Below are 17,919 nucleotides of genomic sequence, written 5' to 3' on the forward strand. Positions count from 1 at the left end.
AAATTGCCTAGTCTTCTAGGCCAGAGGAAGGGAAAGTGTTGGGAAAGGAGACAGGATGGTTGGGCAGGGGCTCCTCTGTGGGGCTGAATCCCCACAACCCCTTCCACTCACACAGGCAACTAAGTTAATATTTCTGAGCCTTGGTTTTCTATTTTGTAAAATGGGAGAGTAGCAATGCCTCTGCAGGTTCACAGTCATGAGTAAGTTGGTGTGTAAAGGGCTCAGGACTGTCTGGCACATGAAATGCCCAGTTGAGCACAGCTCCTGCTCCCTCCTTGGCACAACGGGTCCTGCGGAAAGGTTGGGGGACACAACCAGGATCGCAGGGGTGTGAGCAAGTGAGCAGCAAGGCCAAGTACTGTGCCTGGGAGTTAAGGTGCTTCTGTGCTGCCTTCTTGCATGTATTTTGCAAAGCTGCCAAGAAAGTGTGACTTGCAGGGACTCTGTTAAATATAATATATGGCGTAGATTACAGTAATGCAAAGTTAGTACTGTTGGTTTACATTTAGGTGAGTGAACTCAGTCTTCCCATAAATAGCATTTTACAAACATAATTGAAAATTTCCTATAATAAATGCAGTTCATGATTTTAAGATATTTAAATACTGGATGTTGGAAAGTGGATCTCGTATCTAAGACACTGCTGGGTCATGAAAGAACTTCTCGTCCTGGCTTCTTGGTCACAACATATCAGTTCTTAAATCTTCCCATACTTGGGATATGTCTTGGCTGGTTCAGCATTTTGCTTTCATGTGGATTTTTAAAATAAAAACAGGAGTACCTATAAATTTTATTAAGAATGTTCATTTGCTTGGGCTTTAGTAACAGTTCACAGTTCTGGGGTCTTAGTGTCTGAGGTTAAGTTGTCAGCAGGGTTGGCTCTGTCTGGAGCTCTGAGGGCAATCTGTTCTGGGCATCTCTCCAACTTCTGGTGGTGCAGCAACCCTGGCTTGTAGACCTATAACCCTTTACAAACTACTTATTTCTGCAAAGACCCTGTTTCCCAACAAAGTCACGTTCTGGGTACAGGGGGTTGGCACAGGAACATGTCTTCTGAAGGGAGCATATTTCTGTCCACAGCAGGTGCTCAGGCTGATGATTCTGACTCTCAACATGAGGTCTTGATTGAGGATGAGGGTGAGGGAGTCCTGGCCCCCTAGGGTTTCTGCGAGGCTCCTCTTTCATTTTACAATTTTATTGGAGCCTTTAGAAAAGATACAGCCAGGAGATCAATATCAGTTCTACTGTTTGGGGCTCATTTCCAGGTGGTTTCATGTGGGTCTTATTATTTGGGCAACTTTGCTTTTGTATTCTTTAGTGCTACTCCTCTTGGTTGTTACAGATGGAATAGTTTGATTTTCAGACTCTTATTTTTTTTAATTGAAATGTAACTGATATATATGCTTCTTTTTAAAATATACCAATAACTTGATTCAAATACCCGTTATTGCAAATTTTAGCTTTTGCTTCCCCATTTATGTTTTTTAGTTTCATTATAAACCTTCATGAAATACTTCAAAGCCATATGGCAGACTGCTATCTATAGTTTGTATTTTAGGTCCTAAAACACCTTAGGTGTTTGTATTGGGTTGGCCAAAAAGATCATCTGGCTTTTTCCAGCAATCGTATAGAAAAAATATTTGGAAAATTAGAGAAACAAACGTTAAGTTTACTGAAATTATATTCTCTCACTCTGCTCACATTGAAGAGTCTTTTGTTTTCAGGGATAAAATCCATGATCCTGTAAATGTTTTGTTTATTCACTGATCTAGTCGGCAGACATTTTTTACTGGACGCTACTCCAGGGGTGGGGGTTCAGCAGTGACCCAGAGGAAAGCCCCTGCCCTCATGGAGGAGGCCTGGGTGGATGGTTAGAAGGTACCTGTTGTGGAGGAGGGCATGGAGGTGTTATTAGTGGGGTGACGAGCCACCCTGGGGGACAGTGAAGGAGAGGGCCATGAGGCACCCTGCCGGAGGCAAGGAGGAGGCCTGGGCCCCAGGGAAGTGGGTGGGCATGGAGGGCGAGCACCACCAGATGCTGAGTGGAAGCAGTGAGGACACAAGTGGAGATGAACTGGGGTGGTGACAGCAGACCCTGGATGTGGGAAGCTGTACCTTCCCTAACCATCAAGCACTTGATAGCTGGTCTCTCATCCAAATAATTGCCAGTTCTTAAAACTGAGAGTGCGCACACTCAGCATACGTCTGACCTGGAGGCCACACTCACAGTCTGGCATTTCTGTTGACTGCTGTCATTTTCCTTCCTGGAGACTTGAGTTTCCCTTCTTAGCCATTTTCAAATCTAGAAGATCCGACCTTGCAGGGAGAAGGAGTAAGTTGGAGGAGTTGGTTGGTGTCTAGTGCATGCATGTAAGGGGAAGGCAGGGACACAAGGGAGCCCTATGGGATCTCCATGCTTCTCAGGAGTCTAGCAGTTTTTAGGAGCAGACCTCAGTGTGTCCTGAGCAGAGAACACAGGGCATGTGACAGCTGTGTCTGCCCTTAGGGCCTGAAGGGGCAGCCTTGGTGTGCAGGTGGCATGTGGACACGCGTGTCTGTGTTCAGATAGCTGACATACTTCTAATCAGACGCAACCTGTCCTCATAGGCCCACCGACGACAGCAACCAGCCCCCAGGCCGCGGCGTCCTGTCCATGCATGGGCTGACCTACGGGGTCATCCGCGTGGACTCGGAGGAAAAGCTGTCTGTGCTCACCGTGCAGGACGTCGGCCTCGTGATGCCTGGAGGTGAGGGTGGGGGTGGGTGCAGAGCCACAGGCTGGAGAACTAGCACCCTTCAGCCTTTCCTGAGGGCCCGCCTCGATGGGGAGTCTGAGGTAAAGATGGAGCTTCCCATGGGACAGGGAGGCTTTCTATTCAGACAGGCTCAAGAGACTGGAGCAGGTGTCCTGTACTCATTGGTTTCAGGGCTCAGACTGTGTCCTGGAGGCCGTGTGCACTGGCTGATGACACACGCCATATGGTCTGTTCTCAATGTCATCCTCATGTCTGCATGGTGTGTAAATCCCATTTACACCGTAAACTTACAGCAGTGCACAGCTATGAAATGTTTTACTGCAACAAGAAAATCACAACTTGCTTCAGGGACTCTGAGGGCCTGTTCTCTTTCACTTGTGGTTTTGCTGCAGATGCTACTTCTGTTTGTGTTCTTTTTTGTATCCATTTATTTCTCCTCTCCAGCTCCCCCTACTCCCTCTCTAAAGTCACCTGTGCTTCCTGTTTTGCATTCAGCCATCATGTGTTCAGTGAAGCCGGACGGGGTTCCCCAGCTGTGCAGGACAGACGAAGTCGGGGAGCTCTGCGTGTGTGCAGTGGCCACGGGCATGTCCTACTATGGCCTCTCGGGTATGACCAAGAACACCTTCGAGGTAGGTGGCAGGTGAGCCCCATCGGACAGCTTTTGCCAGGTGTGTGGAATAGATGTGAAAGGAGATGGTGATTTCTCAGTAAAACATGTTCATGGTAATTAAAATGGTTGTACTTTCTCCTGCCATTTTATATAGCTTTTTTGATAAATTTGGCTTAGCAGCCTTGTTTTCGCCTCATAACCAGGGTTGAGAAAGAGCAAGTACAGTTTCTCTAGAGGCGGCCTTTTTCTCATTGCCATTCTCACCCATCTAGAAAGAGCAGCAGCTGATGGGTGGGGCTGGGGAGCGCGCAGCCCTGCCGAGGGAGGGCGCAGTGGCCTCCTTAGGGACTGTCCGCCTCGGCCAAGCATTCACACTACACAGCTGCCTCCACCACATAAGCGTGTGTCCGTGCTGTGTGCACATGGTATGGCGTGCAGTTAGCACACACATGTGCACACTGCCTGATAAACCCAACATTCTCAGAATTCTTACCATTTCACCAAGTGTGCTGACCTTAGGAGGAGCACACTCTGACTAAGTTGTATGTTAGCAAAGAGTTGATTGGGGATACATTTTTTAAAGGCTATAAATATAACTTTGAATGTGAACACATGTGATGTGGCTTGTACAGGCAGATCTGTTGAGTCTGGATTCAGGTTTCTAAGTGCCCTTGAAACTGAGCCAGACACGGTCTAAGTGAAACCTGTCTTCTATTCTGTGTGGCTTATGTGTTAGGTGGGAGGAAACTAGGGGTCGAGTTTGAACTCGTGGTGGGGCTGCTCCCTCTGTATTTTTGAGTGTGTTTCCAGTAAGGAAGACAGCAGTGTAATGAACAAGAATCATTTTACTACTGACAGATGTTATTTAAAGTGTGCCTTGCTTCTCCACTTAACCATTTTTATGCTGTGGTTTTATAAGCAGAAGAATGAATTAGAGTTCGTTAGACTGTGGCAGGCTTCTTCAGAGGGCCCTGCATGTGGGCCAGGGACAAGCTGTGAGAGTGGGAATGGGGAAAGGGGATGTGTCCGCAGGCGGGCACTCATGGCAGCTGTGCAGATCTGGGCTTCTCCCACCAGGGCCAGGTGAAGAGACCCAGCAGAGGGAAGCAGGAGCAGTGGGTTTCACGGAGGAGGGCGGAGGTCAGGCCCCAGCAGGCACTCAAGAGTTCCTTGTCCCCAGGTGTTCCCGGTGACGAGCTCAGGGGCCCCGGTCAGCGAGTATCCCTTCGTGAGGACGGGCTTGCTCGGCTTCGTTGGCCCTGGAGGGCTTGTGTTCGTGGTGGGCAAGATGGACGGGCTTATGGTGGTCAGCGGGCGCAGACACAACGCCGACGACATCGTGGCCACAGCACTGGCTGTGGAGCCCATGAAGTTCGTCTACAGAGGAAGGTGGGTATGCTCTGTGGTTTGTATAGTTCTCCACAGGCTACACTTTTTATATAAAGCTGCAGAAAATTGCTTAAACTAATGGGACTCTCTGTCCTCTGTACACTGAAGCCCCTGAACTCTGTCACTTCTGTGATTCTGTGCAGTTCTTAATGTCCAATTTTATGAAAATTTTCTGAGCCCGATAAATGTATTTTCACTAGGTTCTCCAAGTTAAAGAATCATATCCATTTGAAAAGCATATTTTTAATTAATAAACTACACAAAGAAAAGAACCAAGCATTTATCTTGTTGCAGTTCATTCACCCAAAGGTAGCAAATGAGCCATAAACTGCCTCCCATGGGTTCCTGCTGGGTGGTGTTCCTAACCCCTGCTTGGCACACAGCCAATGCTGGATCACTGACCATGGCTCCTGAGGTTTTGCTGATTTGGAGGAAGTCAGCTGCTCTGGGTTTCGCCCTGTGTAGCTGAGCTGGCAGGAGCAGGAAGACGTAGAGCTTCGGGTTGGGTGTAGCTCAGCCACCTTTGTGCAGAGGACCCCCCCCCAGAGGGCCAGTCTGTGCTTCCCCTGAGAGAATCTGGGCTAGCAGAAAACCAAAACTCCCCAATGGCAAAGTTCTGCTCACTGGGAGAATATTGCTTCGCAGGTACAAACTCAAGATGCAAATTGCAGGTCCCAGTAAATTTCAGCAGTTTTGATACCTGCACAACTCCTGTCTGTCCTGGCTTGAGACCCATTGCCCAAGCTGCAGCAGGCTGCTTCCACAAGAAGTGTGGCAGTCGTCCTCCACCTGCCCCTGGCTTTGTCAGACTTCTCCCCCTGTGCTTTTGTGGGTGAGCGCCTGGAAGTTGGCAGCTGCAGTTTTTCTTTCCCGGGGGGTAGTTGGTGCGAACCTCTGAGCTCTCTGGTCATAGTAGCTGTGAAGCCCTTCATGGCAGGGCCAGTCCTTCTGTGAGCATCTCCAGCACGTGCTCACCAACGTGTCCTGTCTGCATCCACAGAATAGCCGTGTTTTCAGTGACTGTCCTGCACGACGAAAGGATTGTGATTGTGGCTGAGCAGAGGCCAGACTCCACGGAAGAGGACAGCTTCCAGTGGATGAGCAGGGTGCTGCAGGTAGCTTGCGCCTGCCCCGAGCCCCCTCCCTGCTCACATCATTTTCCCCGTGCCATTGAGCGCTCTGCTTATCCCTCCTTCTGACCAGAGACTCATCAGCTGCAGAACCTGGGCTTGCCTCCTGGGGGTGGGGAGCTAAATAGACCTGGCCTAGGGGTCAGAGGTGTGCAGAGCTGCTCCCATTCGCTCATGGAGGTCGCAGCAGGAGTTCTTGTTATGACTTTGAGAGCGTGCTTTTTTCCTCCCAGTGTCCGTTCTCACGTGTGTGGTGTTCCACGCATGCTCTGTGACCTGTGTGTTCTGCTTGGGTTGGCGACCTGCCTTCCTGACCTCAGTGTCTCCATGATGGGAGCTTTGCGGGTGCTCCATGTGCTTCTGTGTGTTGTGCTGTGCACAGTCTGAGTATTGGCTCTTTGTCTGTTCACTATACCTGCTTCACATGGTTCTTTCTCTTCTGGCTTTCCAGGCAATCGACAGTATACATCAAGTTGGGGTTTATTGTCTGGCCTTGGTTCCAGCAAACACCCTCCCCAAAACCCCACTCGGGGGCATCCATTTGTCAGAAACGAAGCAGCTCTTCCTGGAGGGCTCACTTCACCCTTGCAATGTCCTCATGTGTCCCCACACATGCGTTACAAACCTGCCTAAGCCTCGGCAGAAGCAACCAGGTACGTCTGAAGGGCTGTGAGGGCCTGGGGTGGTCCTGGGTCTGGGCGAGGGCCACACCAACCCTGTTCTCAGCCTTCCTCTTCTCCAGCCTCTGGTCATACACTTTGTCAGGTCAGCCTCCTCCTAAACACTGTCTTGCTGCCACATGTGGGAGGAAGGTAGTGGAGTCCAGGCCCAGGGCGAGGGCCACTGGGAAGGAGAGGTGCTGGCAGTACCTGAGCCCAGCCTCCCTGGCAGGTGTCAGACCTCCTTGAGGACTCTGGCAAAGCACCTCTCAGGGTCACCGCTCCTTCCTACAGACGTTAGAATAAAACCTGCAAACCTCTTCGATAGCTTACAGCCCTTGGAGCCTGTGAGGAGTTCTGCAGCTTCATTTGTGGTGTCATCATGATGCTGAACATTTGTCTGCTGATTTGCAGTTCAGTGAAAGTCGCCCAGTTGTGTCTGACTCTTTGTGACCCCATGCGCTATACATTCCATGGAATTCTCCAGGCCAGAATACTGGAGTGGATAGCCTTTCCCTTCTCCAAGGATCTTCCCAACTCAAGGATCAAACCCAGGTCTCCTGCATTGCAGGTGGATTCTTTACCAGCTGAGCCATAAGGGAAGCCCAAGAATACTGGAGTGGGTAGCCTATCCCTTCTCCAGCGGATCTTCCCGTTCCAGAAATCAAACCAGGGTCTACTGCACTGCAGGCGGATTCTTTACCAACTGAACTATCAGGGAACATGTAATTATAAATCATCTGACTTGGTCCTCCTAGCAACGATTATGCTCTTTAAGGTGGCACCCAGTTATCAGTGAAGAGGAATTTATTGCAAGAATGTGGTGTTAGTATAGTGATGGAAAGCCCCCAGCCCCCAGGCTTGACATGCAAACAGACCAGGGGGGCGGCCAGGTGAGCCCAAGGGGTGTTAGAATGACGAGTAGCAGGCCTGGCACAAGCCGCCCATGCCTATATACATTATTGGTATTAACCTGTCTCCTCCTCTTGGAGCCTTAAGGAGTGGGTGTTCTTGTCTCCATTTTACAAGGAAGTGAGATCATGCCACAGAGGGGTTCAGGAACTAACCCAAGGCTGTAGGGCCAGAGTATTGGAGAGACAGACCCAGGCCTGATGCTCTTTGCTCCACTGATGAAGCATGGCAGCAGGGGCAGAGATAATGACAAGTTGTCTAGAGATGGTTGATGGACCCTGGGTACAGCACAGTGGTGGTAGACATAGGAACCAGGCCACCTACCAAAGCAAGCTTGATGCAGTGAGAATGAGCCGTCTCTCCAGATTCAGGTGAGGGCACTGATGCTGCAGGAAGAACGGGGTCACCCACTGGCTGACCACCACGCTCTGCCAGCAGAGTAGCCTGTGGGGCCGGGCTGGGACTCCCATGGTAGAGCTTATATCCTCCCTGAAAGAACTCACAAGGCCTCAGCTCTCACTGCTTTCTGGGCACCTTAGGTTGGCATTTGCCAGTAATCTTTCTCTGAAGTTTTCTAATATTCTCAGATTCCTTATTAATGTTCTTCCTCTCTTTTTTTTCCTCTTACCTCTGTTTTGTTGTTTTGACCCCTGTTTGTGGTGTGGAGGGTAGACTTATTTCCCAGTGAAGCATCCACTTCTTCACATCCTGTGGGCACTGGCTTCGGGTGGCCAGCCAAGACAGACACAGGGCACAGCCCTTCATGAGCATGAGAAAAGGATAGGAAAAAAGCCTGGCATGTTTGTACTGAATGGACAAGAGTTTCTGGGCTCCCCAGGGAGGCTTCACTCCCTCTCCCTCCTCTAACCCTGTTCATTCCTGGACACCTCGACCTGGTGTCCTGGCCCCCAGTGGGCCCAGGTACTGGGACGCCGTTGGTGACCAGAGTTCAAGACAGATGCTTAGGATGAAGGATCACTGGTAAATGCTACGACCACCGCAGGGCTGCAGTACTCAGATGTCACCGGATGACTGGGAACTGTGGACAGGGAAGTGTGACCCAGCGAGTGGGCTGTGAGAACCGGCTGGTCACCTGCCTCTCAGGGCACTGAGTAGTGCCAGGGCATCCACACCACTCTGAGGCAACGCGGAAAGGACAGCTTCATGTAACTGGCAGTTTTAAGGAAGGATTCTCTAATGGTATCTGGTGTCTCATCTGTTCTTGTTAAATAATGAAGGTTATATGACTCTTGTCAAAAAGCTAGTTTTTTCCAGCAAATACTGAATGCCCTTCACCAGAGAACAAAGGCAGTGGCCTGGGAGGACGCTTAGGGAAGATGCTGAAAGCTTTATTTCTGTTCCCCCTCACTTGAGGTTTGCTCCTGTTTGTCTTTGTTTTCGTGGTAGTGACTTACTTGAAACCCTGTTCTAATCAGGCTTTTCAAAGTCACATCTTTGAAAGGAAATCGGAGTAAGCTCCTTCCCAAAGTGGGAAGTCATGTTTTCAGGAACTTCACTCGCGTCCTACCTCATGTGTGTGCTGCTGCTGCTTTGCAGAGATCGGCCCTGCCTCTGTGATGGTGGGGAACCTGGTGTCTGGGAAGAGGATCGCACAGGCCAGTGGCAGAGACTTGGGCCAGATAGAAGACAATGACCAGGCCCGGAAGGTGAGAGTTTGTCTGGTTCCTCTCCACTCCTGCCCAGATGCTGTGTCACAGGTGTCACTGACTCCCACTTGCCCTCTCTGCCAGCCCAGTGTTAGCATTGATGGCATTTCTTCCTGCCTCCCTGCAAGACCCTTCTGTAATCTCGTAAGGAAAGCGTGTTTGCTGGGGTGCAGTGTTTAGGACCCCTCACATGGCACAGAAGTGGGTGGATGACACAGCCCATGACCAGCAGGCCTGAAGCCAGCGTCTGCAGTCCCTATCCTGTCCTGGTGTTCCCTGCACACTTGTTCTGGTTCTCCACCAGCTCTGACTGGACACTCACACTGCCTCCTGGCCACCTTATGGTGAGGTTTCAGTCCTTGGATCATTGCAATTCAAGGAAGTGTCAATTCAAAACCCAGGTTTAAAAGCCAGACATTCTTAAAGCAGCGTTGGGAGTTGTAGGAGGAATATTTAGACCCTTCTCCACATAAGCATCAGACACACAGTTTGTCCCACGCAGCTGCAAGTCCCCATTATAGCATTCAGCTGAAGAACTCTGGTGATTCACCAAAAGGTGGTCCCACTCTGTGGGGGCTCCAAGGAAATATGACAAAATCAGCCATTTAAAATGTTGCCAGTTCGGTAACATGTAGTAACATGTTCATAGAAAGTGCTTGATGACCATGTTCCACACCTCACACTGCATTTCTATCATAAAATGGATTAAGATGAACCTGTGGCGATTGCTGTGTCGGTGACATGAAACAGGACCGTCCTTGTTACGGTAGACATGTTAGTGGGTGCATGTGATCTGTGTGATCTCAGGGCTGTTGAATGCCTTCAGAGGTGACCACTGTAAACACAGCAAATTTAAGAGAGCCCATTTTTGAAACAGGGTAGATCTGTGTCGACTACTCTGTCTATAAGGGCAGTGGCATCTTCCCATCCTTGGGCAGATTTCAGAGGACTTCCCTCATGATGGTACGGCCCCAGCCCTCCAACTTCTGGATCTGAATCAGACACAGTGAATTCCAGTCACTGCCAGGAAAGCATTGTAAGCGCCTGCTTATCCTGTCAATTATATTTGTTAGAGATTATTCTCTCCTGTCTTAAGGCACCCTCAGAGCACCCCGACAGACCCTACTGTTAGATGCTGAGCCAGCCCAAATGCCCAGGATGGTCTGGACCTAACAGCTGTGCTCTGTTCCAGTTCCTGTTCCTCTCGGAGGTCCTGCAGTGGAGGGCACAGACCACCCCTGACCACGTGCTGTACACGCTGCTCAACTGTAGGGTGAGGCCCCACCGTGTACCCTGGTGTTGCCTGTGTGCTCCATGGTTTTATGCTGCTGTTTCATACTCTCCACTCAAACCTTTCTCCTCAGTCTTACCTAAATCCTTCTGTTTGTTTGTTGCTATTTTGATTGAGACCTTTCACCTAAGAAGGGTCACTTTTTAATATAAGGGTTTGAGAGTGTGTGTGTGTGTGTGTGTGTGTATGTGTACATGTGCTTAGTCACTCAGTTGTGTCTGACTCTCTGCAACCCTTTGAACTACAGCCCACCAGGTTCCTCTCTCCATGGGATTGTTCAGGCAAGAATACTGGAGTGAGTTGCCATTTCCTCCTCCAGGGGATCTTCCCAACCCAGGGATCGAACCCACGTCTCCTTTGTCTTCTGCATTGCAGGCAGATTGTTTACCTGCTGAGCCATCAGTTGTATATATACACATATATTTGTGTATGTATATATTTTAGCAATATTTTTGCAGTATCTCCTCCTAAATGAGTGGAGAATGTCTACAATAGAGAACGGTTGTGGATCTGTGAGGTATTTATGTTTCTTTTTATTATTTAACTACTTTTTTTTTTTGGTAAGAAGTCATGTTTTAGTTATAGGCTTTCATTCTTAGGAGTGAAAATAATCTTTGTAATTAAGGTTCGTATTTATGTTTCTCATTAGAAAAGTAAATCATGAGATTGTGCTCCATTATAGTACTTAAGAGTAAGGCCTTAACTGCACAAGCAAATAGTACTAACAATGAGCAGTAAATGCAGAAGTCTTAAAATATACCTGTTTTTGTTTGCTCTGGAAATAAAGCCTGAAAACTAGATTTAACCAGGTCTTCTTGATTAGTGTGGATGCTTGCAACTTTAAGACATTATAGCTCTTCAGAGATGCAAAATATCATAATCTTTGTGCACAAAAGTGCTTCTTGTCACTTAGAGCAATCAGTTAAGGACAAATGAAAGGAAATGCCAACATTGTAAGTCCCAACAATGTAAATCTCTTAAGTTGGACATCCACTGCAGACCAGTTTTGCAGTGATTTAGTTTGTAGAAGTACTTCTGGTCCTCCTCTGACTCAGCTCATCTTGACCCTGCATGCTGAGCTGACCTCAGCAGTTCTTGCTCACTGTGTCTGTTCAGACCGACCCCAGGAAGAGCCTTAGAAAGCACTCCAGCTCCCCAGCTTCTGTGAGAAATGCTTGCTATACCTGCCTTTTGGTGCCTACACTTGGACCCCCTTCCCAGGATTAACTCTCTTGGCTCAGGGCCCACAGGTGCACATGGGTCATGAGCCCAGTGATGTGGTTACTGGGAGCCCTGTGTCTGATCTGAAGCCACCCTGCCTGCTGCTTTCATCTTTCTCCCTTGGCTCTGCCTCAGTCTATAAACACAGATAAGACTTCTTTTCTGGCACTGGTGCCTTGTTGTGTCCCAGTTACTCTGTAATCATTGCTTCTGACTTTGTCCTCTGCCCTGGCATTTCTCCTGGAGACTGTTGGTGACTCCCTTTTTTCTGCAGCATCTCTTGTGGTGTCTGGTGGTTCCCAGCAACACCTCTAGAGGGGCCACTGGAGCTGGAGCCTTATCCAGCCTGGCCTCAGCTTCAGGAGGGACTCCTCTTCAGAGCCTCTTCCCTGAGCTCCCTGAGGGTGACCCCTCCAGAGCTCTGGGTGAGAGGAAGATTCATTGCTGTCACAGACACAAAGATTCAGAAATGATTTGGTTGTATTGGTAGACTGTAGTCCTGTCAGCAGGAGGAAACAACTGGTCCAGCTACGTGTCACTTGGGGGCTGGCAAGTGTGCTGGACAGGTCAACTGTGTCCCCATTCCCAGATCCTAAGTTCACAGTCCTTTGCTATGGCCAGACACGAGGTCACTGGGGAAATGTGTTCACCAGAAATGAGTCATATTCTCGAAGGGGTGAGTTGTGGAGGTCAAGGCCGTGAGTAAGCTTACTTCAGGTCAGCATGGAGACAGCATGGCCCACAGCAGTAGCCTTCCTTCAGACAGGAAGCCTTCCTTCCTTCTGTTTCCCAGGCCTTCTGATGTGGCAGCAGCTGCATCCACAGAGCTGGATGGGTCAGCACGGAGTTGGTGTCTGCGCTCATCCCTGTCCTCCCTGAGCCCTGTGTGCACTCAGCACAGGTGTTCAGTCTGAGCCGCAGGTCAGGAGCATCCTTTCCATGGCGGTCACAGTGGAATTTCCACTCACTAAGCCTTCTAGCTCAGCACCATCCAGTAGAAATCAGCACAAGCCACACGCACAGTTCTAATATTTTCTGAAAGCAAAAATTTGAAAAGATGAGAAGAAACAGCTGAAATTCATTCTAATAATATGTTTTATTCAATATCCCCAAAGATTGTCCTTCCAATGTGGGGCCGCAGGCTGCTTCCAGGCATCCTCCATTCTGGACGGCCCCTCAGTTGTTGCAAGTCCTAGCTGGGTTGTGCCACCTGTTCACTGCCCACAGCACTCATTTGTATGCCCTCCTCCACGGCTCGTGGTCCATAGTGTCGGAGCTGTTGTGCTAGGCTTGTAGGCAGAAGTGAGGATTGGATTCACTGCAAATCGGGAAGGACTTATATTCTTGGAATTCATATACAAAGAGCATCTGTTACTTTTTTAAGAGAAACACCAGCCAAGGCTTTTAACTTTTTTTACATTTTAAAATGTGAATCATTTTTGGCTTTTTCTTCATTCCTGAGTATGTTTTTACTTGTCATTATTTAATTTAATGTAAAACTTTGGAGTGGTGCCATGTTTACAGTCACCTACACTGAAATCATTGTCTTCGGAGTAGCAACTGGGTGGTGGATCACCCTGCATTGCTGTTTTGTCATGATACCAGCCAAGACCTCTTTCAGGGAAAGTCAGCCCTAATTTTCTGTTATGTACTTTTTTTCTGATGTGTACTTTACATAGAACCTTCTTATGCAGTGGGTTTCTGTACTGAAAACCCAACTTTTTCCATGAATGTTGATGAGGATGCCAGATAACCACTGACCTGAAGATAAACAGCATTTTGTTTTTTGTCACAGTGAGCACTTTGGAAAATGAAATGTGTGACTGAAAATTAGCATTTCTCCTGAGGTGAAGGGCCCCATGACAAGTGGTGTTGTATGGTGTGGGGCTGGCCAAAGCCTGTGTCCTGTGACACTCTCTCAATGTTGAGCCTGTAGGCAGAGACTTGGGAGGGGAGGCTGTGCTGGGTGTATTGGCACCAGACTGCCATGAGGGGCTCTGGGTCTGGTGTAAACCCTGTGGGTGGGAAAGGGTATTTTGAAGCAGTGGCAGAGATTGCTGAAGGACAGAATGCAGGTAGATCTCACCATTTTGAAGTATCTGGAGATGGACGTTCTCGGAACGAGAGTCAAGAGCATTCAGCTGCTCGTGAGTCATCGGTTCTTCTTGCATCTTACAGGCTTTGTTATGTGACAGGAAAGCTGATACTGATAGAGGATCAGCGCTGGCTCTCTGGATAACTGAAAGAAGAGCAGTTGAAAGAGTTTAACAGCTCAATCCCAGAATGCTCACTTCTTAAGATAAGACCCACTAATGGACCAGCGTGGGCAGCAGGGTGGTGGCGGGAGTCCCTGGTTGGTACTGCCGCCCCACCAGCAACTCGACTGGTCCCCGGCCGCAGCCAGGAGTGCAGTGCTGGCGTTCCTCCAGGACAGCTGGCATGCAAGCATGGGGGCTCAGGGTGGGGGGCGGTGGTGTTGGCCTCACCTTGGTATGCTAGGGGCTAGTGCCCCATCTTCACTTAGAAGAGCTCGCAGGACTGTTGGGTGAAGAGGAATATGTTTTGGTTCATGCGCACACGTGTGTTACAAAGGAGTGATTGCTCAGAGGACTGGTCCAGCTGAGAAGGCACCAGTTCTCAGATTTCAGCTGGATCCCAGACACCAGCCTCGTAGGTCTTTCTGTGTTTACCCAGCTTTGCCACATTCTGCTCTCTGGCTCTTCCACTTTTTGTGTCTTTTTCTGTTTATTTTTTAACCTTCCTCAAAAGGAAGATGATGAAGGAAAATATGTGGGATGAGAAAGTTCAATTCAGAGAATTGTAAGCATAGCCCCACTGTGGGGAGGCTGGTCTCAGCAGGAAGGGTCCTAGGCCTGCCTGGCAGTTGCCTGGGTGGCCCCCCTTCTCCACCAGCCTCTGTGCCCCAAGGCCTGGTGATCTATGCACCCCAGGCCATCAATGATCTCATGAGTGTTTTGGGCAAATGCCAGCTGCTGGTGTATATATCCTTTTAGGGTTCACATCCCACTGGATCCCATACACCCCGTGCAGATGTTCCACTTGGGTGGCATTTCTAGTGTCTCTTCACTTCAAGTCACCAGGTCACCCGTATCCTTTAACAGCCCCAAAGATTTGGTCTCTCCTGTCCACGTTTCTCCTCCCACAAAACCAACTGCTCACACCACCTCCCTGTGGACAGTCGTCTTCATGTCACTCTCTTTGGAAGCTCCCCACCTCAATAAATGCATCAGGCCCTGGTGCCCACCATCCTGGGTCCAGCTGCAGGGTCTTCCTCACCCGACACTTCTGTCAAGTTTGCACTTTGTATAAGGAAAGGTCCTTCCCCCGTTCATCCCTTTAAAGTCGGAATTGACGATAAAGCAGTTTTTAAATAGCTGTAGACGATGATCTCTTCTTACCTGGGAATATGTGCAAATAAAAAGTACATCCTCAAGGGAAACTTTTTTGGATAAGTTGTATGTTTATAATTTGTAGTTTATTCTTGCTTTTATAAATAAGGAGTAAATGTCATGTATTTTGATATCTCTTAGTACCTGTTTTGCTACTGATTTTTGTCCTCAGTGTTTTTTAAGGTACTTTTCAATCCAAATGTGTTAATTTGTTCCTGCATATCTAAAAGTCTACATTAAATGAATTTGACAATTCCCATTTTTCCTTTTGGTTTTTTTTTTGGATGGTTCCTTTTCTGGGAGTTGGTTTGTTTGTTTTCTGACCTCCTTGACTTTTGATCTGGTCTTTTTTAAAAACAGTTTCAATTAGTCCTATTTTTCATAGTTCAGATCCTCCAGATTTATGACTAATTTCTTATTATTGCCCATGACAATTACACATAAGTCCAAAAATTACTAGATTGATTTTGTTTTATACTTTTAGCTGTTTTTTCATGTCCAGTAATTATTTTTTAAATGTTTCTTGTTAATGCAGATGTATCTGGAGTCATCTTTGGTGTTGTACTTCCTAGCTATTGGGGAGGAGAGAAGAGCAGAATGCCAGTGGTGGGTGGTCTTTTGAGGGGGTAATGAAAATGTTCTGAAGCTGGCTGTGGTGGGGGTCACACAACTCTGCAGATACATCCACTTAACTGTACATTTTAAATCAGTGAGTTGTGTGGTATACAAATGGCATCTCAAAGCTGTGATATTAAAAAAACATCATACCCATTTGTTCTTGTGATACTCAGGGCACAATAGCAAACTCGCTGACTTGTGTCCAGCTGCACAAGCGAGCTGAGAAGATAGCCGTGATGCTGATGGAGAGGGGACACCTGCAGGATGGGGACCACGTTGCCCTGGTCTACCCACCAGGTAAGAAATGGGATTGTGCAGACCAACCCCTGCCTGAGGGACCCTGCATCACACCCGTCGGTGCTCGATGGCCTCACTGTGTTAACCACCAAAATGGGCCCCGACCCCGGCCTGGCTCACAGGGTGGACTGTGTGCTGCATGCTGTATGACTGATGATAGGGGCACAGACAAATTGGTATTTCACAAAGACTTTTGTATCGAATTTTATTTTATTAGCTCTCTGAGGCAGTTCATTTAATCCGTAGTTAAATACTTGACCACTGAGTGGATAATCGGGAAGTTGAGTATAAAGAGTCCTTAGAGGGATGACAGCAGTGAAACCTCTGGGCTATGTTGGCTTGCTGTGCCTGAGAGAACAGGGCTGCTGGGGGCTGTCCCTGAAGTCTGACAGACGCGCGGGGGTGGCCCCCTCCCGGCCTGGCTGCTCCAGGTTGGTCTTCCTGCTGCTGAGTCTCACCGAAGACTGCTCCTCTCTCTGTGCAGGGATAGACCTCATCGCTGCATTCTATGGCTGCCTGTATGCAGGCTGCGTGCCCATCACTGTCCGTCCCCCACACCCACAGAACATCGCCACCACGCTGCCCACCGTGAAGATGATCGTGGAGGTAATACTGCCTGCGGGGTCTGGCCCGAGTGCTGGGCTTGAAGACTACAGAGCCTGGGCCCCAGGGCTGGTGTGGGCGTCTGCAGTCCCAGCAGTGGAGGGGGCCCAGCCTCTTTGTTCTAGGAGCTTGCTGTTTTGCTCTGGAATCAAGATAGCAACTTGTGCGTAGAGTTAGGGGCTAGAGAGCAGTTTTGCCACAATGTGTGGGAGTCAAATCCACTCCCTAGAGAGGGCACCCCTCCGGACACTGGGCGATTCCCCACCAGCCCAAGCAACAAGCCAGGAGGAGTGGGAAAGTCAGACGTTTTAAAGTTTCTTTCCTCAAGACTGAAAAGCAGCCTGTTCCTTTTTGAAAGTACAGTTTGTTTTAACTTTTTTGTTTTTGTTTTTGCCTGGTGAAGTTTAAGAGGATTAAGATAAGTTTTTCCCCTTAGAGGAGGAACCCCAAGGGACATCACAAATGAATACTTGTTTGTAGTTGTGTCAGAGGACCTTCAGGGTTGTCACTGTGGCAGTAAGTGCTGAGGCTGTGTGTGGAGAGTGAGCATTTCTGGAGGATGGGGAGTGTGTGGTGAGAGTGGGTAGTTTGGGTGGTGCTTTCTGAGGTGACGGCCACACGGTTGACACCACTCAGCTCTAGTAACTGCCAGGGCCTTAGTTCGCACGAGCTCTGCTCGTGTGATCTGTGGTCTGATTCCCAGTCATATGGACCTCCGTTGGCTGACGTGGCCCTGAATGAAGTGGCTGTGCACGCAGCCTACCCTAGAGCTACACGGCTTCCACATGGTGCACAGCTGGCACGCGAGCAGGCATGGCCCCCTGTCCTTTACCCTCCTCCTCTCCGTGCCTTGTTCTCTGACCCTCAGGTGAGCCGTTCTGCCTGTCTGATGACAACACAACTGATCTGTAAATTGTTACGGTCCAGGGAGGCAGCTGCGGCAGTGGATGTCAGGGCCTGGCCCCCTATACTAGACACAGGTTGGTTCTCGAACTTACCAAAAAGGTTTGTTTGCTCATCGACTTTTCCACTAAGTCAGAGATGCTAACAGCTTGTTTTCCTCTCCAGATGATTTGCCAAAGAAGCGGCCTGCCCAGATCTACAAACCTTCCAACCCAGACACGCTAGCCTATCTTGATTTCAGTGTGTCCACAACCGGGATGCTAGCTGGAGTGAAGGTAAGAAACAGTCTGAGTAGTGTGCTGTTAGCAGGCCATACAGCGTTGCTTAATTTTCGTTCTTCTGTGTATAGGGCTCTGGTGGGGCTTGGCATCGAAACACAGAGAGAGGTATATGCATATATGTGTGTTCTGGTCAAGCTATAAAATGTGTGACCATTTCAGTAGTTAGCTA

At 48.8% G+C, this 17,919-nt stretch overlaps 1 protein-coding gene across 8 annotated transcripts in view; it reads left to right on the plus strand.

The window, feature by feature from the left end:
* Positions 1–17,919, plus strand: part of DIP2C (disco interacting protein 2 homolog C) — a 308,890-nt gene that overhangs the window by 249,266 nt on the left and 41,705 nt on the right. For all 8 annotated transcript variants that reach the window (XM_043480646.1, XM_043480643.1, XM_043480648.1 and 5 more), the window contains 11 exons: positions 2,608–2,747; positions 3,252–3,388; positions 4,550–4,758; positions 5,759–5,873; positions 6,340–6,541; positions 9,017–9,126; positions 10,319–10,399; positions 15,840–15,963; positions 16,448–16,569; positions 17,435–17,546; positions 17,635–17,744. In XM_043480646.1, coding sequence (XP_043336581.1) covers positions 2,608–2,747; positions 3,252–3,388; positions 4,550–4,758; positions 5,759–5,873; positions 6,340–6,541; positions 9,017–9,126; positions 10,319–10,399; positions 15,840–15,963; positions 16,448–16,569; positions 17,435–17,546; positions 17,635–17,744 — 1,462 coding nt within the window. The remainder of the gene's footprint in view (positions 1–2,607; positions 2,748–3,251; positions 3,389–4,549; positions 4,759–5,758; positions 5,874–6,339; positions 6,542–9,016; positions 9,127–10,318; positions 10,400–15,839; positions 15,964–16,447; positions 16,570–17,434; positions 17,547–17,634; positions 17,745–17,919) is intronic.

The sequence above is a fragment of the Cervus canadensis genome, chromosome 10 (assembly GCF_019320065.1).
Source record: "Cervus canadensis isolate Bull #8, Minnesota chromosome 10, ASM1932006v1, whole genome shotgun sequence".
Taxonomy (NCBI): domain Eukaryota; kingdom Metazoa; phylum Chordata; class Mammalia; order Artiodactyla; family Cervidae; genus Cervus; species Cervus canadensis.